This window comes from Amia ocellicauda, chromosome 13, assembly GCF_036373705.1.
Source record: "Amia ocellicauda isolate fAmiCal2 chromosome 13, fAmiCal2.hap1, whole genome shotgun sequence".
In the NCBI taxonomy this organism is placed as follows: domain Eukaryota; kingdom Metazoa; phylum Chordata; class Actinopteri; order Amiiformes; family Amiidae; genus Amia; species Amia ocellicauda.
The window spans coordinates 31,559,142-31,584,357 of record NC_089862.1 but is presented as its reverse complement, the minus strand read 5'-3'; the positions used below and the strand labels follow the sequence as shown (position 1 = coordinate 31,584,357).

Sequence of the window (25,216 nt, the reverse complement as noted above, 5' to 3'; positions counted from 1 at the left end):
TGAAATTGTAATAATATATTTTGTTATGCATGTCAGATTCTTACCCAGTTGTCCTGGAAGTAACATGATGTTAGTAGTTTGGACAGCAGCCCACTATATAAAAGATTCCCTGGATGAGTGGTTTAGCCTGAAAATTCATCATTCAACCTAATAGACAAGGAGGAGTAACAAGCTATTTTAGTGCTGCATTGCCTGCCTGGAAAAGAGAAGGATCACCTGCTATGTAACAGACTATGACTTTTAAGCCACGGTTGAAGAATAACTTAAGTCAAAATGATAGAATTGCGCAATTGTGAAACGATATGCAAGTATTAATAAAATTATTGTAACAACAACAACAACAACACAAACACTAACTTTATTATGTAATTATTATTATCTTCATCATACATATGCAGGAAAGAATGAAACATTCTGTTTCAATGTATGTTCTGTTTTTAGTTGAGATATTAAATTTGAGTTGTGACCCAGTTTGTCTTAATATAACAATACTCCATTAACCTGGAAATATCCTTTTTCATTCATGCAAACTAAAGGAAAGACATTCATTCTGATTTAATGAAATCTATGGCTGGTTGGCAATACCCTGTTTACAGCAAAATATAAGCAAATACATTACAGATGTAATATTAAGGTTTCTAGTGCCTTTAATGCTTGAATACTTCAAAAAAATGTTTTATTACTGTTAGCGAAACTTAGTGGGCGATCGTACTTTATAACGAATAATGTTTCAACTCCTTGGTTTCGGGTATTTCACTTCACCCGGTTTGAAAACCATCTGAACCGTATCCTCTTCTAGAGATCTGTCCTAAATAAAATCACAAAGCTGAACCTATAGTGCTGATTGTATGCCTTCAATGTGGAAGATTGTACCTAGAAACATTTTAATTCATAGTCATAAGCCATGCTTACCTGTATTGGCATATACTTGTGAACTGCATCTGTGGGACTTGGATTAAATCGACACAAGGCCCCGAATTATCTGTGCCACTTCCCTGATGTAGCTGTGGAATTAAAAGGAACAGTTGGCTGGAAAACATATGCATATGAGTCTTTAATTATTTCTAGAGTATGAGCAATAGTGAGTCAGGCTTAGAAACAATTTGTGCTCTCAAATTGCTTCACCAAAGCGGAAACAATGAGAATCCCCAGTCTCAACTGGTGAAGGCCTCTGTGCAGTGCATGTTAGGTCTATAATCCAAAGTTCACCGTGTGATTATGGGTTATGTCATTAGCCATGATTGTGACCAGGAGCTCCCAAGGGCCGGCGCATTATCAGGAAGCACTGCTGGAATCTGACATGCTTCGCTGGCTTTCCGTGCACCTGTGAGCCGGCTGTGCTATCAGTCAGAGCTCTCTTAAGACCTCCGTACGACACATTACCTCTGCTGTTTGCTTGAAAAGAGCTGCATGACCTGTACTAAAAAGTGGGGTAAACAAGTAAGAATGCAAATAGAGCTCATATGTGTTATTATGTGTAAAAAGGAGGAAAATAAAATGCCAATGGTTCCACAAATCAATCAAATCAAGGCAGAGGAAAAAGGTATATATAAAAATATATACACACATGATATTCTTTTTGTAATGTGGAAACCCAATAATGGCAACTATTTAAAGTTTCTTCATTGAATAGTCAATTTGCATGGCATCTAACAATCTAAGCAGGAAAATCAATCAGAATATCAATTACAATAAATATTTATATTCAACAAGTAAGGGATTCAATAATAAACCATAAATAAAGCAATGCCATTATCCTATGTCTCCTAAATTATATGGAAAATCCCATTTAGCCTTCTGCCATAAATCCCAGGATGTCGTCTTTTCCAATCAATTTTGCCCTGTTCATTGCCACCCAGAAATATTTTACTCAGATTCCCAGTGAATGAAAATGGCTCAGAGACTGAACAGTTTAGGATGGCATCAAGGTTATTTATTCCAGTTACATAACCACAGCTTTCCCTATTCATGCATCATTACATATGTCTCTTTACTTAAAGTGCATTGTGAGTGACGGATCTGTTTCTGGTCACCATATTGAATGTCCTTGTTCATATTGGCTTTATCAATTTCAAGGGTTTCTTCCTATGGCTCTTTACTTATGTGCAGTTCAAAGCACTAATAATGTTAATATGAAACTATAGTCCCAATAATGTGAGGAAATAGACTGTGGAGATCTGTTCACACCTCTCTTGGATTTCCTTCCTTGTCATGGCTTCATGATGAAATGTTACATGAACATTTTGAAATACAATTATCAAGTCACATTTCAATAGTTATTGTAATTCTGTACAGGAGAAGGGTCTGTATTCTAATGTGAAATATATAAAGATTGAATGTCATTATTAAACATATGCAGAGGTACCTATTGAACAAAATGTATCTTTACTGATTTAAGCATCATTACTATGACAATGGAGGTCACAGTATTTTAAGAACATAAGGACATAGGAAAGTTTACAAACCATCTGACCCATCATGCTTGTTTAGTGTCCATTAATAACTAAGTGATCCAAAAGCTCCTCTGGGTTGAGGTGGTCGATGTCTTTCATGATTTTGAAGACTTGAATCAAGTCCCCACGTAGTCTCCTATGTTCCAGGGTGAGAAGGTTCAGTTCCCTCAGTCTCTCTGTAGAACATTCCCATACTTTTGACAATATACCCTAACACTCTGTTTGCCTTTTTTATTGCTTCCCCACATTGTTTGGATGGAGAAAGTGAGGAATCCACATAGACTCCTAGGTCTTTTAGGTCAAGTCACACTGCTTTAAGGGTTTCTATATTGAAAAAACAATCCTGTCACCACCTTCCTCAAGGTATGGCATGCCATTGATTAACTGAATGATACTGACACTATTCTTCACTGTTCCTTTGATCAATGATTATGATTTAGTGCTGATTCTCAACATGTATTCATTTATTTCTTGGCACATGCCTGCATCCAAGGCAACCCACAAGGTCTGTGATGGTTTCAACATCTCATCCACTGTTTTGAAAATCCCTCTTTCATATCTGTTTCCCAAAAAGGACATTATGAATGATTTTGGTATGGCAAAACTGGATATGACATTGAAATCAGCAGGCTGGTTAGCATTGAGTTTATGGTGGACTCTCAAATAAGCAGTCTAACTCCTGCATGTAGTCTTCCTTTTTGAGCTTCATGCATATTTGTGTCTGCTGATGGTGTTGTGCATCCAATTACATGGAACATTGACTTACAGAATACTTTCCCTTCTGAAGGGCAAACTTTACATGTTCTCTTGTTCCTTTGAGGCACAATATAATTCTATTCATTAACACTGAAGCATTATATTGGTTGGTGACTTACGTCCAAAACGGGCAATATAAATGTACTACTGTGTAGGTCATTGAGTCATAGAACCTATTCTTTAACTATATAATTTCACTGCACCTTACACCATACATTAACAGGGTTTCTGGCTAGTGTATCATTTTAAATTATAGAAAGAAAGTGATGGGATTGGTCAACCAATACACTGGCCCCATAGGATATATATGCACATCACCAATAAACTAAAACGGTAGCCCATCACTCAGCCTTTAATATGCCTGGAGGCAACACAACCACCTTAAACTTTCCTCCAAGACACCAGACTGGTTTATGGCCTGTCTGATGAAGATGAGAAATACTACACATCTGATTGTATGTCTGATGAAACCAGGGAGCCCCCTTGAAAGTGATTTGTGGGAAAGCAGATTTAGGATCATCTCCTTTATATGATGTGGATAAATCAAGCAAAAGAGTCTTGAGAAACATAATGGTGGAAGCAGCTAGGTACAATTTCCCAACATAATAATTAAGTAACCAGCAAGAAAACAAAAAGTGATTTCTGAGACAACCAGTAAAGACGGAATGTAAAAGACATAACTGGGAAATCTGGTGTCCATGTTTTTGTCTCTATTTTGTCTTATACTAGGCCAGTTTATATTCAGTCTTCACAGGTATGTAGTAGTATATTTGTCTGTGTCCCCTCCCCCAAATGTCACCGATCCATATTGGTTTACTGTTTCTCTTTGTATACACAAACTGTAGGAATCCAGTACTACAACTTGTGTTTGTTTTGATTACTGCATGTATGTACAGTTTATGGATGTGTATGATAATGCATTCAAAAAGTAAAAGCATCTCATAATCCCAGATTAACTCCCAACATTTTATTTTCCCATTTACAATTTATCAGTAAAGTAATTTTCCCAATAATAGTATCATATACAATACTATTATGGTAATATAATCTAAACATAGCAGGGCTCCATCCCTGGTGTGTGCTAAGTAGTAGTAGTAGTTACAGTTCAACAGTTCAATGGTTAAAATGTCTAAAATACAAAAATAATCAGACATACAAGGGAGCACCTCAATCAAACAGCATATAAAAGTGCTGAGCTGCAGTATTGGCTTGAGCAGATGCAGGTCTGGTCAGGAACTGTTATGGAGCTAAGCTGGATCACTGGAGCAGCTGAATGACACAGTTTGCGATGACCATACAAATGGTGACCCCGTATGGTTTAATGGCTGTACTGAGGTTTTTTAATAACGCGTTAGTGTATTGCAAATTAATGCAAAACTATCACGAATTCATTATTTTATTGCATTCAATATAAATACATATTTCAATATCCAACAATTTTAACTTTGCCGTTACATGACTGTTGGTGCTGAAAGGACAGCTCCTTTGAGTAAAACACGCTGACAGTAAATAGAAACATCAGTCACACGCTGGAACTATTCCAACATGAACACACTGCGGTCCATTTTGGTCTAGATGAAGAATAAACATCTCTAACGTCTTTGATGAGCACATCTCTTCATTCCACCCAGCTAACTTTACGATTGATTTCATTTTAAGCGGTTCTCCTAGAAACAAGATGTCATGTGATAGATGCTCAAACCGCGGTTGGGAACGCATTGCGATAGACGAAGTTTGGGGCATGCTTAGGGATATCATTAATATGTAGTCACACCCACCCAAATGGTTTGCATTTATAATTTGTCTAAAATATTTAAAGTGCAACACTACACTGCCGACAATTGTAATTCTGTGACGTGAAACTGAATTGACAGATGGTTCGTCCTTTGCAGCAAAAGCAAGCTTTAGTTCAGGCATTACGCTCAATCAACCTCAGAAGAATAAGAGTCACTGTTTCCTTAACGAAAGATGAATCACAGAGACGCACACACACAGACATGCACACATGGACACACACTCACACATCTATATTTCTAGACAGAACTATTTATGGTAGGAGGCGAAATAAACATACAAAAAAAAAAAAACAACAACACACATCTCCCGTTCTGTGTTGGTCGCTGAATTTATTTCATAAGGACTGTTGGGGACAATACATTGCGTCTCTGCAAATTTCAATTAGTCTTGTGCCAATGGGCAAATTATGCATATTAATGATTCACAGTGCTGCTTGTGGTGAGCACAGGCTTGCATTTAATTATTTATATTGCACACTATGCCAGCATAGACACAATAGTTCAATTACATTGTCTACATTATTAAGAGACTAAAGAGGACAATACATTTTTTATATAAGAAATGTCACTGTATTTATATTAACACAGCCTAGACAATATCAACCTATTACATGTGTTCCTACATATAGAACAATATGATTCATGAAAAACAATGTCTATAAATGATTCACACTACGTTGAACAGCAAACGAATTGTAGTGATAACTGCCTATTTTCTGTTTAATGCTCACTCGTGTGTATGGCTGCTCCTTTATTTTCCACAGGAGCTCTTTAACATGATAAATAAATGAGCGAATGCATGCATGCATAATAAATAAATAAATAAATAAAGTTTGCCTGCACATCTGCAATCTCGAAGTCCTCGCTTAAATATTGATATGATACAAAGCCACATTCACTGCAGCGTTAAACGTGTTCTTTATCTGCAACAAAATAGAGAAAGCCAGCAATATTGTGTCCGATACCTAGTGACATTTCATCAGGATAACGGTATATAACCGGGGTTATTACATATTAGATGGCTGTGCATGGAAAACATAGATACGACAAAAATCAGTTTGACCAAATAACATGTCCATCTTCGGCGTTATGAAATGCAAAAATAAATCATGCGTTTCTAAACAGGATTCTCTAGTGTTGTGCTCGAGTAGCGCTGCGAACCGGACGGCGTTAGGACCCAGTGGCGCGCCTCCTCTGTCTTTGTAGTTGTGTTTCCCGGCTCCGGCGGCAGCGTATTGGGATCCGCATGTCAGCAGGTGACAGGCACTGAAATCCGGGGGTATCTGGCAGAGCATCGGGGCAGTCTGGGGGACACGGGGCTCTGGGATGCACACACAGTGTCGGCGGTCCGAGTGAGTCCTTGATGCTGGGAATTGATTCAGGCTCGCCCTCGTTTCCCGTGCGCGCTCCCGGGGTCTTACCCAAAGCTCACTGAGACCCAATCTGACTGGCACTGCAGTGCACTTCGGCACAACTTTCACATCTCCTCCTCTTCCTCACAACCAGCCCAGGGAAAGACAGCAATCCTCCCAGGTAAGCTGCTTATTTTTCATTAGTGCTCATTTACCCCCCAAAAGGGTCAAACAAACACAAATCTGGCTATTGCTGCTAAATGGTAACTGACCCTGGTCTTTTATTACAGTACAGCAAGTGCAGTCTGTGTAGCTTAACTCTTCTGGCTGCCTACCCTGTACATCAACAACATATCTGAGGATTTTTAAATCAAGAATGGGATGAAATGCACACACAGTCATATTGAGACTCATATTGTTGTGTGTGTGTTGTGTAATGCCTATGCCAGAGGAAGCTCAACTAAAGTTGTCTAATGTAATTCACAATTCTGTCGAGGATAACCTGAAGAAATGATCGGCACATAGACATACACAGACGTGATGTGTTTGAATGTATGTTACATGAGGGATTTTAGTGTATAAAGAATCGGATTGAGGTATATGTGGGTGTGCGTGCATTATCTCTAGATAATAAAGTTCAATTTCCGTGTATGTAGCAATGTCCACCAATATCTACTGTATTACTATGTTATACATTTTTCATTACACTCTTTAAGATATTTCGTTTCTGCTCCATGCATAGGCTACTCATGCGTTGTGAAGCCTCAATTGTAATTCCCTTCCACCTTTGTGTGCAGGTGTGAATATCAGCTATGAGGGAGAGGGTGCACAGTTTTCAGTATTTACTCATCTGCTTTTCCTTGGTGGTATTTTGGCAGGCAAGGTAAGTGCATTCATTATTATTATTATTATTATTATTATTATTATTATTATTATTATTATTATTAATCGTTGTTGTTGTTTCTATAATCCCCAGCCAAAGCAGAGCTATTTAATAGTACTTGAGGGGACAATTTGAATGCTGTTTTTTCGTAAGTCTTCAGTCGCTATTCATGACATGCGAAGTAGTGCAACTTTCCAGAAAGTGTTGCGTCTCCGTGCGTCGAGACAGATTGGGGGAAAGTGCAGGATTGAGCAGGACGCGAGTGTAGCATCCCTGCTGCCGAAAACAAGCCACAGCATCGGCGCAGTTGTGGCTCAATTCCTCTAGGGGGAGACAGTGTACAGCTTCACAGAGCCGACATGAACAGTTTATGGTTAATAGTTCATGGTTAAGTAATGCACAGCAGGGGAGACTACACCAGATTTTCAGGGTGCAATTCTTGACTGATTGTGCACTGACAACACTTATAACAGGCTCTGCTGGATAAAGATATTAACTGTATTGATCATGAACTGTAATATCATTTATTTATGCATGTATTTATTGACTTATTAATTAGGCTGTAACTGTTTTTAAGATGATGATGATGTTGATGATGATGATGATGATGATGATGTAGTACAGATTCAAGCAGAGCCATGTGAGCGTAACGTGACTTGAAAAGCCTCGTGGCTTCAATGTTACAGAGCACATAGCTTCATGTTTCAATTTGGGGAAAAGGCTTTTGGTTATGCAATGACTTTTTTTAATGATCTAATTATATCATGCCTAAGTGCCAAATAAACTCAAACGTGACTAAATAAATTATACCATTAAGAAAGAAAAAAACCTGTACATGCCATACATAACATTATTCTCATTAAACATCTGAACAAAGGGGGGGAAGAAAACGAAAAGGGCAGAAGGCATGTTTTTTCATGGCAAATTTTCTACCTGCTGTGAAACATGTTTTGACGTTGTTAAATAGGAAGCAGAATGATGAAGTCCTATTTAAAAACACTAACATGCAACAAATTCAGAATGGCTAAACACGTGCACAGCTAAGCATTGCATTTCACTGCTGTTTAATATACATAACACACATATATATGCATTACTTTGTTTTTAACATTTTGCTAAGATTTATTAACTATTATGAACCCTGAAATATTATCAGAAATAAGAGTTCTAACAATCAAAGACACAGTTCTTCAAAACCAAGGAAACAATTGACTGTGTCCACCTAATATATTTTCAGTGCTGTGACATGTGCTTTGTTCTGACAATGTCAGTGAATTTGTTCCAAAATGTGACATCCAAGAGCCTTTCCACAAATTAACATTCTGACAGATTGTACAAAATGTAATATGACAGCGTTTCACAGACTTGAAAGAACTAATTTTAAATATATGGGAAGCATGTAAAAACATAAAACAGTGCAAACAGAAAAGGCTGCTGTTTGATAGGACGCTCGATTCCAAAAATAACATTAAAAAAATGAAATTGTCATTAACAATTTTGCTATATAAGGGTATTGTGTAAATAGAATTGCCACACAGTTAATAGTTTGAATTTTAATAATTTGTGGAGGATACACAAATGAAATGACTAGAGATATAATTTGTGTTACCACCAAACAGTAAATATCCTGGATCAGGCAAGCAAATCAATCCAGAAGAGCATTGCAAATCAGGAAAATAACTGGTAGGATAAGTCGTGTCTATACTAAACTCAATTGTGCAGTAAAGAGGCATACGCCAAAGAAGAAAAATGACCAGAACAGCTATAGCTTGAAAACAGATTGAGGCATTCAATACTGACCATGGTTTCTCAAAGCCTGGATTGAAATCCAATAAAACACATGGAAGCAGATTGGTGTTTATGACATAACAAGAGCCAAAAGTGTTAAAAGCTAAAGATTGATCAACTAAATGTGTATTAAAAGAGATTAACACATGCTATTTCTTTTTTTTTTTGCTGAGTGGTAAAATAATATAAACCTCCACTATTTGCAGTGTGTGAGTCTGTTTGTGTACAAACATACAGTCTTATATATGTGTTTGTACATGTGTGTGTATACGTGTGTTTATCTGAATATGTATCAAGACAAAGAGAGAAAGAAAAGCATACAAAATATCAGATTCTTGACTTTAACATGCTTCTATAAAATGCACAATTTAATTCAATTAATTTCTATTTAGATCAGTAGTGGCTAACCCAACGACAGATGCATTCAAAAATAACATCACTCTCTTCACGAGAATTCTTGACAGACTGCTGGACGGCTATGATAATCGACTTAGACCTGGATTAGGAGGTAAAAAAACATCTAATTTGTCATTACCAGTATTTAAAGATGGTTTGTTATGACATTTTTTGCACACATGATATGTTTAAATTACAAACAATGGATTTGGAACTGAACAGTTAAAATATGAAAATGGCCCAATCCTGGTAGCTTTTACTCCAACCACAAACTAATTATTCATTTGTTGGAAGAAAACAACATGAATGGAATAATTTAGAGGCAGGATTAAATCAAAACTTTGACCCTCCCACTAATAACAAGCTACAAACCTGTATCTTAGTGGTTACATTTATGATTAGAAGTAACATCTTACTCAAAATAAAGCAGCACAAGTTTTGATTTAATCCCAGCCCTAGTTAAAATGAATGTAGGGACACCTTGTAAAGTACTCATGTTTCCATCTGCTCAAGTGATATTGTCTAGAAAGAAGTGAATACCACAATCAACTCTTCTGGCACATTAAGTACATCTCGTATTGAGCTCTGCTGCTTTGCTGTTCCTTAGGATTGAAATCCACACAACTCCTATTCTTACAGCAGCAGCGGCATTTAGTATTATTTGTGGATGTTTCTCTGTGACTAGAAATATAGCTACTGATGTGCATACTAATTCATGACAGAAGATGTGGATCTTAAACATCAGAAATAGGCATTGTTTTGCATCTCTATTTTAGATTGTCTTCATTTGCAGTTTTCTTCACTACTATATGAAACTCTAGACATTGTACATGTGTATATCCACAAGAAAATCCAGGAAACTTTGAAGTTCAAATCAACAAATCCCCCAGGGAGCTTTCATGTGCAGATGAGAGTTATTACTACAACGTACTGTTACAGAAACAAAGTATTTCTCCTGCATATGTGAGCGAGGGTCTTGTGTTGACAGTCATAAGCAGTTTAGTATGTGCTGGTGTCATCTCACGCAACCAAAGCTGATGGTGTTCTCCCAAAAAAGTGATATTATTTAAAAATAATTTTGGATTACCTATTTCAAAATGAGGCTTGGGGTAAACACTCTGGATGTTACAGTTGCCTTGTATATTTCTTCTACTTTTTTAATGTGAGTATTGAGAATAAGGGCCCTATTATTTGTTTTATATTAATATTAAAAAACAGTAAACTGATTTTGAAGGAAGACAATACTGCTTTTAGTGTCCATGAGGTAATATGCTTGCATCTGCTGGAGAAACAACATTCAGCTTTTACTACCATCTAGGTTATAATAAATAACATTGCATGCTAATATAGCAGGAGTTATTTTGAAAGGTCATACCTTTCCAAATGGATGAGTACAACACGTTTGACCAGTGTATCAGAGTATTGATGAACAATGTCCTATAACGTGTTGTTTTAGTAAACTATATACTGTAGCTGCCATGCTGTGTTTTTATAAGTTAATCAGTCAATTCTTATGTAGACATGTTCGTGGTCATCTTTTGTGTAGTGTAGTGACACTAACGTGCACAGAAATGATTAAAGTGCTGCCTGCAAAATGTTTTTTTATTTGTATTTTTAGTAGTCAGAACACTACACTGTTTTTTTTAAGTCTAGCCCCAGGTTAAGATAAATTTAACATTTTAATGTAGAAGAAAGTTTAGAGGCAAGATCTGTTTTTTAAGGACAATATCATCTGTTGACCATTTCTGGTCCCACTGAATGGGCAAATTAATCATATGGTTGGTGAAGATCTGGTGAAAACAATGTCCATAACCTTTGCTTGAGACCTCAATGTAGTATGGAAGTTTGTTTTTAGATGTCTCCATTTCAATTAATGTAAGGAAGAAAGTGGGTGCTTCAGACTTCTCAATTTACTTACAGTGAGTGACCACCACCTAAATAGATCATGTGAAAAAGTTAGTGGAAGAATAGCTTGTCCTGGCTGTTGAATAGCAATTAAGATGGAGAAGCTAATTTACCAGAGTTGAAATGAGGGAAGGAAAAGCATTCACATTCACAAGGGAGATGCTTATCAGGATGTCCACTCCATTTTAACATCTAATATACATTTCAAATGGAAAAGCCTTTGCAAGCCACAGTGCCATTACTTTTACAAATCGATAACAATTAAATCCCAATGCAGTATTATCAGTTTTGCCCAGTTTCAAAACATGTTGTTTCAGATTGCATTATGTATGTATTATGTTTTATTTATGTGTGTATTTATATAGTTAGTTGATTCATTCACTCATTCATCTATATAATAATGTATTGATATATTAACTTGACATGTATGGGGAGATTAGATACAGTATTGTTATAGTTGATTAAGTGTGTATGGTACCTGAATCCTGGAATTATAATATAATTTAAATAAATCTGAGAATAATTTTGAACTGAATAAAAAGAATAAATGTAACATTTTGGTTTTCTTAAAATTAATAATTACGTTATGCATACAGATACAGACATGTCAGAAAAGCTTTGATTTGTTGTATGGATCTACCCCTCAGAATTAGATACTTATAGGATTATAAACTAGGAGCTCATGTCAGTCAAAATGCCTTCTGTTTGAAAATGTTGCTCAGAGATGAGATGAAGTTTTCATCAAAGAAAGAGATGATGCTCTGGTTCATTTTGCCAGCTTGCTGTCATATGTTTTATCCAGTGTGAGGTTAAAGGAAGTCCTTTAGATGATTGCCAGTTTAGGTAACTCCCATGTTTCCTGTTTCATGTTCAAAACATGGAATAACTGTTTTTCTCTTGTATCTCTAAATGATGGATGTGTTGTATCAGTCCAGATCATTTAACACAAGTATATTTAGCCACATTCTTTGGCCAATATTCTACCAAGAGAGGTCTTAGTTTTCCCAATCTAAAATAAAATTGTATTGTGTGTGTGATTTTATTAAGCAAGTGTTGTGTCATAGCTTTCTTTAAGCTAATACTCTTTCCATATTAGAATCTATATTTATTATACAATGTGGTTTAATAGTATTTATTGTACAGTGCCAGTCAAAGCTCATGGTAATGTTTTAACATCGGCTTGGATGTAACACTATTGAGTGTTTTTTATGTCCTGTTATTTTCAAATTCCCCTTCCTGTCTCCTTTTTTGTCAACTGCAATGGCCACCGTGTACATCTGTATTAAAGCTCGAGTGATTTTTCATTTAGTTCAGCTTCCATTGAAGCAATTAGCTTTCTGTACAGGTTGAATCATGAGGTAAGGTGACTGCCTGGCAGCTTCTTTCAAACATTGGCTGTGGTTTTCTCATAATCAACACAGAGCAAGTGCCTGAATTAGCCAGGTATAACCAGGCTGTGTATTTCCCTCCTGATAAAGGATGTTGCAGTCAACAGTAACCCCTACTTACAACAATACTACTACTACTACTACTACTACTACTACTACTACTACTACTACTACTACTACTACTACTAATAATAATAATAATAATAATCTGTACTAAAGTCCTGTATATACACATTTAATTTCACATCAAAATTATTATTATTATTTTTAGTAGTAGTACAAGTATTAGTATAATAAAGTATTATAATGGGAAATCAAATAATATGCTGTTTTAGGACCACAATGAGAAATCACAGTGCAGGAGAGCAATGCTGAGAAAATAAGAACTACTGACAGAGTTTGTTTCAATATTAATTTAAAGGTATCTACTCTGTAATCGCCTGTATGTCCTTACTGCTTATTGGCTATTGAACTTATGGCTCAATGCTGATTGGCTATCGACTGGACAGCATTGAAGTGTGCAAGAAAGGGATTTCATGTGTTCCATCATCGTCAATGGAATTGTTGGTGATTTAGATCAATCAAATCCGTAAAAACCAATAAGCATTAAACTATGTATCATGGAGAACCACTGTATGAAGTTTGGTATATGTAGCATAAGAACTGCAGGTGGGGTTAGTGTTTAGCTGAACGGAAGATGAATAATAAAATGAAAGATCTTCCAAGACAACAAGACTGTATGTTCTCACATGCAGGCTAATAAAGCACCAGTTACAAAGTTATTTCAGTTTGCCAAGTACAACTCTTACATTGCTCTGAGAATGATGTTTTTAGTACAACCAAAAAATAACATATTGCCCTACCTGAATGGTGTAATATAAGGAATATGCATAATGTATATATTATATAATTATCCATTATTCATTTTCATAACCAGAATAACATGATTAGAAGTGAAGTATATAAGGCAGGTATTCAAAACTAATGAGTATTTTGTTAATTACCACCTACCAGCATTTTGAAGTTGATACCCATACCGTAGATTATATAACACAGCCCTTATCAACTTCATCATGTATTCTCTTTTAAAGTAGTAAAGGCAGGATGCATGCAGACATGGTGTGTTCGTTAATTATTAAAGCACTGCTGTGCTACATTGTCAAACAAAATAGAACAGACTGCGGTTTTCTTACGAGCTTTAAACCAGTCAGATAGTTTGTTGACCTGGCAAAGAGACATATACTTTTTGCTTCATATATGGAATTGCATTTATCAATTTCATATGCATTACTATCTTCAACCAAAAGTGTCTGTTTTTCCTTGCATGAAGGGACATTAAAATTAATACAATTAAATAAACCTGTTTTATATAGTACATTGATAGGCTGTAATGAGGATGAAAATTATCATGATTTTCTGGTTAAAAAACATTTAAAGAAGAAGATTGAATAAAATGTATTAGTCTTGTAAAGAATATAATAGAGTTACAGCCAACTGGAGATCAAAACATTTGCCATATTGGGCTTCAGGGATATGGACTACTATGTTAGAGTTTAGTTTCACTACACTAAATAGTCTTTCCAGGTCTGCCCATCAGGGCCCAGAGAAGGGATTAAGAAGTTGATTTTGTCAATGAATCTACAATTCCAGAGTCTATACTGTACAACACATTGGTCAATTATACTCCTGGGCTTTGAACAAGCCATGGGCATGCACAGTTATGTGTCTTTAAAGGGAAATAATTGCGTCAGTCCATGATGATTTCCCATTATTCAATTTAAAGCCCTGTAAGTATGGTTTATACAGTATGTGACCAATCCAATGATGTCATTCCGCTAACTTGAAAATTCTTCAGAGTTAATAAGGTCTTAATTTACTCACAGACTTTGCAGCCAGTTCACATTTTTGCTTTGAAATGTGATTGTAATGAGATCTAAAAAAATGTAAAACAAAATGTGTATTTGTTTTAATGAGGAAAGTTGAGAGTGTGTGGGAGTTGGTATTTGTGTGGGTTCATGGTGTGAGTGTGTGTGTGTGTCTTTGAAAGTATGCATAGATTACTGAGGGATAAACAAAGGGAAGAAAAAGGAATTTGACAGCCCAGGAGTACCCTTCCATCAATCACAAGAGCAAGTGACTGCTTTTTGAAGCGGTGAGGAGTATCTGTGCTTAATGTACTCCCAGGAGAATATGTGCCTTCTGACAAAATGACAAGTAGATTCTTTGTTCCCGTTCCATGGCACATCTGTGGCAGCGTGCCATGTAGCAGCCCAATAAAACTATCAATATATCTTTCCACAGACAATACAACTAACTGAATACGAATAATGGCAAAGAATACAGATAATTGCTAAAATACTGGATCTATACATGATACCCTTTAAAATTCTGATAGTAAGAAAAGATTTGCCAGGTCACTTTTCAACGGCAGTCCTTTATCGGGGAGTTGTTGTGTTGGGCAGTGAATGAAAGGGCATCTTCTGCACTTGAGAAACAAGCCAGTGCGGTGGGTTTCTACATATGAGCCGAAGAGTGTGTAAGTGCGATAGATCACACTTTTAACTCATAGTTGTAGTATCTTTTTTGAAATACTATTCTTACATTTGTTTCAAGCTCCATGTAGCCTAACCTAAGTGAAAATGCAGTACACTAACTCTTCATAATAACTACAACAATATGGTCATTAAAATGCTACCGTCAAATAAATTAATGCATATTATCATTATCACGTCTGCAGAATGGTCGTCCTTGAATCCGCCATCTTGTTTAACAACTTCAAAATATCCCTTTTAAAACTGCTGTTCATCCCAAACACTGTGTCATCAGTAGATATACAGACAGATGCACTGTGAGGGCAAAAGTAACAATGGGAGTGTGATTTAAGTTTAAAATACTGGTATGTCACCATAATCAGTTGTCTTATTATAAGAGAATGTTATGCAAATGTAATGGGATGCTGATTTTGACATTTTTTGTGTTGAATTGTACTGCTTGGTCTTTATTAGGGTTTTGTGGATGTGTGTATTTTATTATATCTCTTAACTGTTAATAAATATACCAGTTTAACTGCAGTGCAATTGTTCTTCTCTTAAAATATATTCCTTAAAGTCTGAACACTACTTATTTATAAACAAGGACAACAAAATATTCAGTATTATTTAGTTGTGTTCAAGTGTTTCCCTCACAGAAGTCCCTTTTAAAACCCATCTTAGAACAAACCCGTTCATTAAATCTTTTCTTGGAGTTTAATTGCCCCAACATGGCAAGGCTGAAAGATAATTGGGTCTTAGCTATTCAAGTCTATTGTCATGGAAGGGAAGTTGGATGGTCTTATTTTGCTTAGCTTTAGTGCATTGCAATTTAGCTTAATTGGAAGCAAATTGTGGTATTTTTTCTCTTCCACCATCAAACTCTGCCAAATGGTCACACTAAACACTACCCCGGTGGATGATCCTGACATCCAATTAGCCTTAAAGGCTTACAAATAACTAAATAAAATGGAAAAATGAACTTACACAGTTATACAGTTTTATTGTCCACCTATGTGTTTCACCTCACCCCAAGATAGTTTTCAGCTATTACAAATACCATGTATGATTTGAAGTAAAAAGTATAATACATATTAAATATTACACAATGTTTTTAGAAGGTACTTTTTGGCATGATTTTATTGAGGAAATAAGAATTAAAATTAAAATATCTTAAAAATAATTGCATCTGTGAGGCAAACAAAAGAAGATGAATAGCACCTAGTCAGGACCCATGCACAAGATAATTAGCCAATCAGTTATCGTGAGGAACTACATGTGTGGTGAATGCTAAGCCAGTATTGATTTGTTGGTAGTTGGAATTTGTTCCAGTTTGAAATACTGGAAAACCACCCCCAGGAATTGGATATAATCAATGACTATGTTAAAGAAATTGTAATACAGACATGAGACTTATTTAACATAAAAGGGTACTTGTCCCTTGCATCTGTGTGCTGACAATATGCATTGGTCAGAGCAGCGACACAGAACACACGCTCATGATGGGAGCAGTAATGAAGGATGTCTTGTTGGCTCAGCGAATGATGAGCCTGGCTGGGCTTTTATTCCCATTAGATCCTTATTTTGACCTCTCTGTCTTTGTCTAATCTGAACCTGGAGGCAGGGGTCCTTTAGGCATCCCTTTTTAATCAGCCAGTCAGGTGGGCAATCTATCAAACGGGAAGAAAATGAAAAGTATCACACAATCCTCTCAGGATGGTTAGGTGATCATTGAGCAGTGGCAATGGTCTGGAGCAGAGGGACAGCATAGACACAATACAGTCCATCTGGCACAAAGACTCCTAACTGAAGATAGATTAAGAATGAAAAGAGAAAAAAGAGGTATGTGCTGTGGGTGAAATAGGGACATAACTCCTTTTTGTAAAATCAGGTTTTGATTTCCATCAATCTGCAATGATGCAGGTGTGTTTTTGGTTTGTTTTTTCTTTCGCTTTCCTTCATTCTTTTTATTTTATTTTGTTGTGCACTTAATGAGTTACTGTTTCAATACACAAAAAGACTCATCTCGTGATGCTTTGGATTTGAACTTTCTTCCAGGTCTAGGGGAGTGATGTCACTAAAACAGGTTCATGTACACAATGAGTTATGTTACACCTCTTCATCTTAATGTTTTCCCAAAGTGTATTTGAATAGAGAACACAAAATATAAATCCCGTTTATTTTCTCCCAAGTTGGCAAGGAAGGGGAATTTGTTCTTCTAATAATACAACAAAACTGATTATATACTCATAACTTGTACTCAAGTATAAATACTCAATCTGAGGAAGAATCTGAGGTATTTTTTCAGGATATTTATTATAAATTGCTGGGCTTGGTGTATAGGCGGGGGGTCAAGGTAAACAGGCACACAAAGGTGAGCAAGTATGGTAGAAGGAGGTCATATTTATTATTTACAGTCCTGGTGCAGGAAAGAAACAGACAGACCAAACGCAACCCTAGCTCTTGATTGAACCTTTACTAAACATATTCACAGGTCCCTCTCTAAACATGCAGTAATAACTGACAGGACAAACACAAGCCATTCAGCGACCAGTCCAAATCACAGTTCCAGTTCCACAAAGTCCAACGCAAATGCTGTTTCACTCTTCAACTGCCCTGGCACTCCTTCCTGCCTCTCCAACAAACAAGGGCTGCTTGCTTGCTGCTTATATGGAGGAGCCAACCAATCAGGGAAGTCTTAAATGTCAGAGCGAATCATCTGCCGAGGATTCTGGGAGATGTAGTGCCATTCAGGGACATTCACACAATTAAGAATATACATTATGTGCAAATGGATACAAATAGACATCTGCATGGAACCGCTGCAGAGAAACAGTTTTAGGTACATTCAGGGAAAAGGAAAAATAAAACAATACAAACCTTGGTGATGGTTTCATAGTTCAAAATTTAATTAATTAATAAAACAAAATGTTATTCATAACTGCTTTTGTGTCTTATAGAAGGAATTGAATTAAGCTATGTGCCTTAACCTGCAAAAGTGCAATTGAAAGTGCAGAACTATACAATGCTATAAGATACTAGTACCACATTAATTTGAGATCATACTTAACCTTTAATCTATATAATTTATATAACATAATATAATCATACCTCTGTAATACATTAGGTAACCTTTGAAAACTAATTAAAAATTTTCACAACAGCCTCTTACATCTTAAAAAAATAAAACTAAGAAAAAGTTAATTGGTAACACTTTATAATAAGGTGCTGCTTATCAATGTGTTATTAATTATTTATACGTTTAAAATATGAGTAATATATACTTTATAAAACATTGGTAATACATTGTAAATTATTTATAACACAGTTATGGAATGGCCACAGTCGACCAGGTAGCTAAAAAGTGTCTCTCCTATAAAAAAATAATGATCCAAAACTGAAAAAATATTGATTATGAATGTGTCAAAGCAGTAGTGAAAAGGGTCACTTTTTAGCTACCTGTTAAACATTGTGACCATTCCATGGAGTGCTATAACTGCAGTATAACTAATTTATAGTGCATTATTCCGGCTTTATAAAGTTTCTGTTTATCAATTAATAATACTATATAAATCACAAATAACACATTAATAAGCAGCACCTTAGTCTAAAGTGTAACCGGTTAATTACACCTTTGAAAGTGCAAGGATTTAATTTTCAGTGTTTTATCATCCTTTTTTCATATCCGGCAATTTTTGTCTAATTGAATTCCCAGCAAAATGCTTTGGCTATGGACAGAACCACTCCCTGAACACAACAATCCAGCTTTTGAGAAAGAAATGTGGCAAGGGGTAAAGGGGTGAGGAGCATATTACACAAACAGTGTCCCCAATACATTGACTGCTCAACTACACCGCCTGGTGTAAAGTTTCAAGCACCAGCTCCCGCCAATAAGAAACAGTTCACTTCCCACCTGAACATGTAACAAATACCACTTATACACAAACTCACTGTACCTCACCCTTTCTTTTGAATAGGTCCATACTATAGGACTTTGAACAGAAGGAACAACAAACCCCAGTCAGGTTCAACCTTGATTTATTGAAAAGAAAGAGATACATTCATACACACAATTATAATTTAAAAAGTTGCGCTATAAATATTGTACCGATATGCTTACATTTCCCGCTATTTTGGTATGTACAGAGGCAGTTGTGAGATGAATGCAATCTCTGATTATACCCAAAGTCACCCTCCACCTCCCACTTCTCATTGGCTACCGAGCAAATCGCAATCTCCAGTTATACCCGAAGTTGCCCCATCCGTCAATACTCCACCCACCACTCGCAGAAACTTTTGCGCTTACTGAAAATCCTGGGGAAGCCTCTGCCCTATTGATAACACAGACTTTGCCCAGGCTGCAGGCGCTGACTCTACCTGCCTGTAGCCGCTGTGGAGGTCCAACAAACTGTCATCCCAGTGATGTAATCATGGGCATCATCTGTTCTGGGGAGGGGATAGGACTCCATCAGCGTGACATGATCCAGCTTCTTAAAGTCCATGCAGAATCACTACGAGCCACCCTTCTTCCTCACAAGCGCGGCTGTTCGATGGTTCGGTTACCCCCACAGCGGCCATCTGCCTGACTTTCTCCTCTGCTACAGTCACAGTCTAGCTAGTTAGTGCGGAGTCCACTGGACTGGAAGGGATAATAGGATTGATAACAGGAGAAGTTATAAGACGAGAAGTACTAATATGGGAAAATGGAGCAGCTTTTTGGCCGTGCCGTTAGTGTTTCTTGGTGTTGGCGTTTTCTTGGTGTTGGCGTTTCTTGATGTTGGTGTTTCTTGGCGTTGGCATTTCTTGGTGTTGGTGTTTCTTGCTGGGGTTCAGGTGTGTCTCATTCCGGGGCAAAGTGTCCCCGACTCCCACAGCAATTACATTATGCATTTTTGTGGGTGATCTTCATTGCTGTAGTCAAGCAGGCAGGCACACAACTGTTTTTAGCAAAGGTAACAAAAGTTTATTTGAACAAACTCAAAAACAAGAATCAAACCTTCAAAACAAGGTATCACTGTGCAAACACATGCAGGCAGAATCTCTCCTAACCTATCTCACCCAGAGGTCTCCTACTGGGGACTTATATAGGCTAGCCTCAATAGACCCTCCTCCTGGCTAAACCATTAATTAAAACCAAAGTCTCTTTAATACCCACAATGTACATGTCCGATAATAAATACAATGTTAATCACATTAAAACATTCACGATACATAAATATCTTAAAGTACACAGACCCTATGAACCCGGCAGGTAATCTTTTATTAGCTTATATTGGTTTCCTCTATGTAAGAGGTGAGCACGCCTCTGCTAAACAGAATACATTAGTGTCACGTCACCTCAGTTAAACAAAGACCTGCTCCGGAGAAGCCGCCTCCCAGTTCAGTAAGTATTCCCCAAACCACTTATACTTTTATTTACCCAGCCGAATACTTGTAGATGGAAGATAATATATCAGGTAGGTAATCTTATTACATACACCACGACCTGATCGTTCCCCCTTCATTAAAGTCTCTGAATACATACACCATCAATGCGTACAGTGCTTATTTTCTGGACATGCATTCATAAATCCCTGATACAACACATCCGCTAAAGTGCATATTTAATAATTAATTTAAACTTTTAAAAGTCTGTGATCGCCTTCCCCCTGTGTAACAGTCATTATAAATGCAGATCGCATTCTAAATAGTTGAGGGAGAAAATATACATAATAGTGGGGAGCTCACCATGCTTCTCCCTCACAGCATTATTTTGGTGAGGGCCTAGTCCAGTGATTCCCAAACCGGTCCTGGGGGACCCCCTACCCTGCTTTTGTTCCAACCAGCTCTCAATTACTTAATTGAACCCTCAATTGAACTAATAATTTCCTAAATTATTTTAAACAGTAGGGGGTTTAAGTTAAGTATAGAATTATATTAAAAAACTTATTGAAGAACCAACTATTTTCTTACACAATTTAAAAAGTAAAAACTAAGCAGATTGCTAATTCAATTAAGGGTTCAATTAAGTAATTGAGAGCTCGGTTGGAACAAAGACCAGCAGGGTAGGGAGTCCCCCAGGACCGGTTTGGGAACCACTGGGCTAGTCCATTAGAAAAATTTGAAATACGCTGATTTACAGCTGCGCACAATTGTACCTCATATGAAACGAGGAAATAATAGTTATCATTTAATTAGTGCTGTAATCTGAGAATTATGCAAATGATTACAATCATAAAGATGATAACAATCATAAAAACAGTAATAATAATAATAGGCCAATAACAATAATTGAAATCACTTTCTCAGAAATCGAGGCGGTGATTCGTCTCTGCTAGTTTTTCTAAGATCTTACATTCTTTGATTGGACGTAAAGTGATTAATAGGTTGATATTACTTATTCGGGGATATTCCTAGATCAGAGACATTAAACTTGAATACAATCTGACTTAGTAGACTACTCTCTAACAGCCAAAATATGTATTTGCAAAAAGGTTTTTTAAATAGCATCTAGGTTGGGATTATCTTTTTGCCCCCCTGCCGTGCAAAACGCTTTGCAAGAATCTTCTCCATTTCTTCTCCAGCTTCTGTCAGGATCTGCACTGTGATTCCATCCTCTCCAGGTGTTTTTCCATTTTTAATCTTCTTTATGGCATAAGCTACTTCTTCTCGAATCACTTCTGGTATCTCACATGTTCACTGTGAGCTGTTCTTCATCATGAGCGCTCCTGTTATCACTAGGGCACAGGTTTCTGCAGAATTCATCCATTCTTGAAAATTGCATCTCTGTTCTTGATTGCAGTGCCATCATCTTTTTTCAGGGCAGTTATTGGATTAAGGTGTTTTATTGCATTCATTTTTTGGTCAATAGTTTCTCTAATTTAGTTATAGCTGAACTGTATTACAACATTAGTAATATATCCTGACTGCTTTGCACAGTTCAGTGTAGTTAATTTTTGATTTGGGGTTTTGCCTATGCTTTATTACTTCTCTTGTTTCTTGAGAGTTTTGTTTGATGTATCGATTCCTCCAAGATTAACCGGAGCTTTTATGGTGTTTGATTTTAACTTCTATACTTGGCTATGCTAGGCTAATTGCTACCAATAGCAATATATAAATACAGTACTGACAAGACAGGAATTGAACAAACAATAGGGTCTGTGTTGCAAGTATACATTTAGGATATCCATTTTTCAGGAATACTGTTTTCATTTACATAGCATTGTATATTTTTAAATTTGTTTTAATCACGTTTAGCAAATGTGTATATTTCAGATAATAATAACATAAAAATAATCCCCTGTAGATATAAGAGCTATGTGAATATTTTTTCCTGCACATTTGTTCAATCAATGTAAAAACATATGCAAAGAATAAGAGTTTGTAATTCAATTTCAAGGAGCACTCAGATTCATTATATTGCTTGGGAGCATTTTGTTTATCCTAATGAGATGCACTTTAAAATGTAGGTCATTTTCCTGAGAGCGAATGTAGGTGGGAGTCGAGGGAGAAAAGAAAGTGAAAGCCTGTTGGATTAGTCAGGCTTATGGGGTTGCATGTTATCATTAAATATCTATTTGAAAAATAAAATAAAAAACCACTACAGGTAAATTATATCGATTGTGGTGAAAACATGAGTCACTTTTAGTTTTTAAAACTGAAGTTTGTTTGCTTGTGTGTGTATTTTCTTTATCAGAACGATCCAATATGTACAAAATGTATATATTTACAAACCTGAATAGGCCCATGGAAATGAATTAATTAAAGTGGTTATGATGACATGATGTTGACATGGCAGCAGTGTCATATAAGTTTAATGTTAAAATATGAGCTTTTGACGCAGTGGTTGGAAGCTTTCATACAGGATTTTCCTGGGAGTTGCTTTACCAGCCTAGGAGATCTATAATGCATTTATCTGTGTACTTATTTGCACGTTTGTTTGTTTACAGATCGTGTAACAGAAGTGAAGACTGACATCTATGTTACCAGTTTCGGACCAGTTTCTGATACAGACATGGTAAGTCCTAGTTTTATCTAAAGGCATAGAATGACATCCTTTTGCACAGGAATCATACAATATTATGTGTGGAAATGAATCACCCGCTCTAATTAGAAAAAGATTCGGGAACATTCAGTTTCTCATTTAGTGTCTGAGAAAAAGCACTACCTAACGTATCTTGTATATTGGCATGGTTACACGGGGTTATGTTTTATAAGCAATGGATTTTGCTTTAATGTGAACACATTTGTGGTACAACTAAGTCATGTTCAACAGTTGGTGTTTACCTAACACATCATGGTACTAACTTTGTTTTTAATAGCACACATTTTCTGTATGCAGCATTTCCATTCTGCAGTTCTGTTTTACAAGATATAACATCGATGTCCTCATATTTTAATCACAGATTCCTACAGGTTTCTCAAATAGCTGAAGAATGCATTCTTCTTTCATTCTTAAAAATACAAATTCCATTCATCACAATTCTTACGTACATCGAGCCAGTGATATTCAGCCTGTCTGAACTGAAACATTATCCCAAAAAGTGGCTGGGAGGGTGACAAAGTGCGGTCCAGGGGGCAGGTGCTCGGGGTAAAGGGCACTTTGGGAGTCTTAGGGAAAAAGGGCAGGGGCTCAAGCACCCCCTGGGGTCTATCTGTGCACGTGCCTGAGCAGTTATTTAGGTATTTGACGAAGAGTGCATCCTTATTAATACCCTTTTAAAACACATATTAAATCAACAATGTGTATTTAGTTTTGAGCTGGTTACACATGCCTTGTGTGTAGATGTTCCTGGAGATTTTCCACTGCATTCATTTGATGCAACTAAGTTATACAGTAGGTGAATTACATTATTGTGGTTGACCCAATCTATCCCATTAGGGAAACCTATTATAGTTCCAATGCCAAACATGTCTTCTGTTGTCTTTTAAATGTGAGCAGAGTAGACTTAACCATTAACATAGGTACTAGTATTGTACATTTTAATATAACTCGATATACAAATAAAACAGTCCTAATGTGGAGTAACACGTCAACCAGAACCTCTTTCAGAACTGTTGCAAAAATAAATGGTCATTTCGTGATGCTTATGAGGAGAAATACCTTTGGATTTGAGCGAAGTCATCATTAAAGCCCCTCAAGGAAAGACCTGGCCAGACACAGTAAAGGAAGGGGTATAATAGCACTGTGTGGGAGTAACTCATTCCCCTTTGTAGCCTTTTTTTGACAGCTTTTAGAGGCTAAGCAAACTAATGACCTTTATGGGAAAATTACACGCTGACAGACGTTGGGTTAATAGCTGCCTTGTTGGGTCTATCTTTACTAAGTGCATGCTTGGCTAATGGCCATTGTGGTAGGAGGCACAAATCTGCCCAGGGGTTCTCTCTTTCCACTGGAAGAAACTCTACTCCTGGAAGAAAATAAAATAAATGAATAGACGTGCATGGCTTGGAGATTGAACTGATGACAGGAAAAACAAACAAACAAGAAACACTTCTTCGGAATACATGTATCAAACCCTGGAGATTTCTGGAAACCAGGATGCAGTGCTCTGTAAATGTACACTTGATATTGTTTTTAATGTAAGCCATACACATAAGTTACAGTTGGCTTCAGTAGCCATTCATTTAGTTACATAACTAGACGTTACTATGAAACAATTACATTTATAGATCTGAACTGAACTGGATAATGAAGATTCAGATGTCTCCTTTTTCATGGAATGTCTACACTTTTATTTATTGATTTGTTTACAGATCAAGTCACACAACAACATGATTTATATACAATGATAAACCACCATTTCTATTCTTACTTTTATTTACCCTTTCAACTTAATTTTTTTATGTTATACTGTAGCACTTAGTGTTTAGTAGGAGATACTTTGAAAGCTTTCCATGCTAGTGTCTTTTGTGTTCACTTTTTGCAAATAGGGAAATGTCCACTGCTGGCAGGCTTGAAAAAGATAAGGTATTTATGTAATTTATTCTAT

At 36.5% G+C, this 25,216-nt stretch overlaps 1 protein-coding gene across 1 annotated transcript in view; it reads left to right on the top strand.

Moving 5' to 3' along the window:
• The first annotated feature begins 6,072 nt into the window (after positions 1-6,072).
• gabra2a (gamma-aminobutyric acid type A receptor subunit alpha2a) overlaps positions 6,073-25,216 on the top strand; it is a 61,773-nt gene continuing 42,629 nt past the window's right edge. Inside the window, exons 1-4 of the mRNA XM_066720612.1 lie at positions 6,073-6,538; positions 7,155-7,240; positions 9,421-9,536; positions 23,174-23,241. Of these exons, the coding sequence (XP_066576709.1) occupies positions 7,170-7,240; positions 9,421-9,536; positions 23,174-23,241 (255 nt within the window). The 5' untranslated portion in view covers positions 6,073-6,538; positions 7,155-7,169. The remainder of the gene's footprint in view (positions 6,539-7,154; positions 7,241-9,420; positions 9,537-23,173; positions 23,242-25,216) is intronic.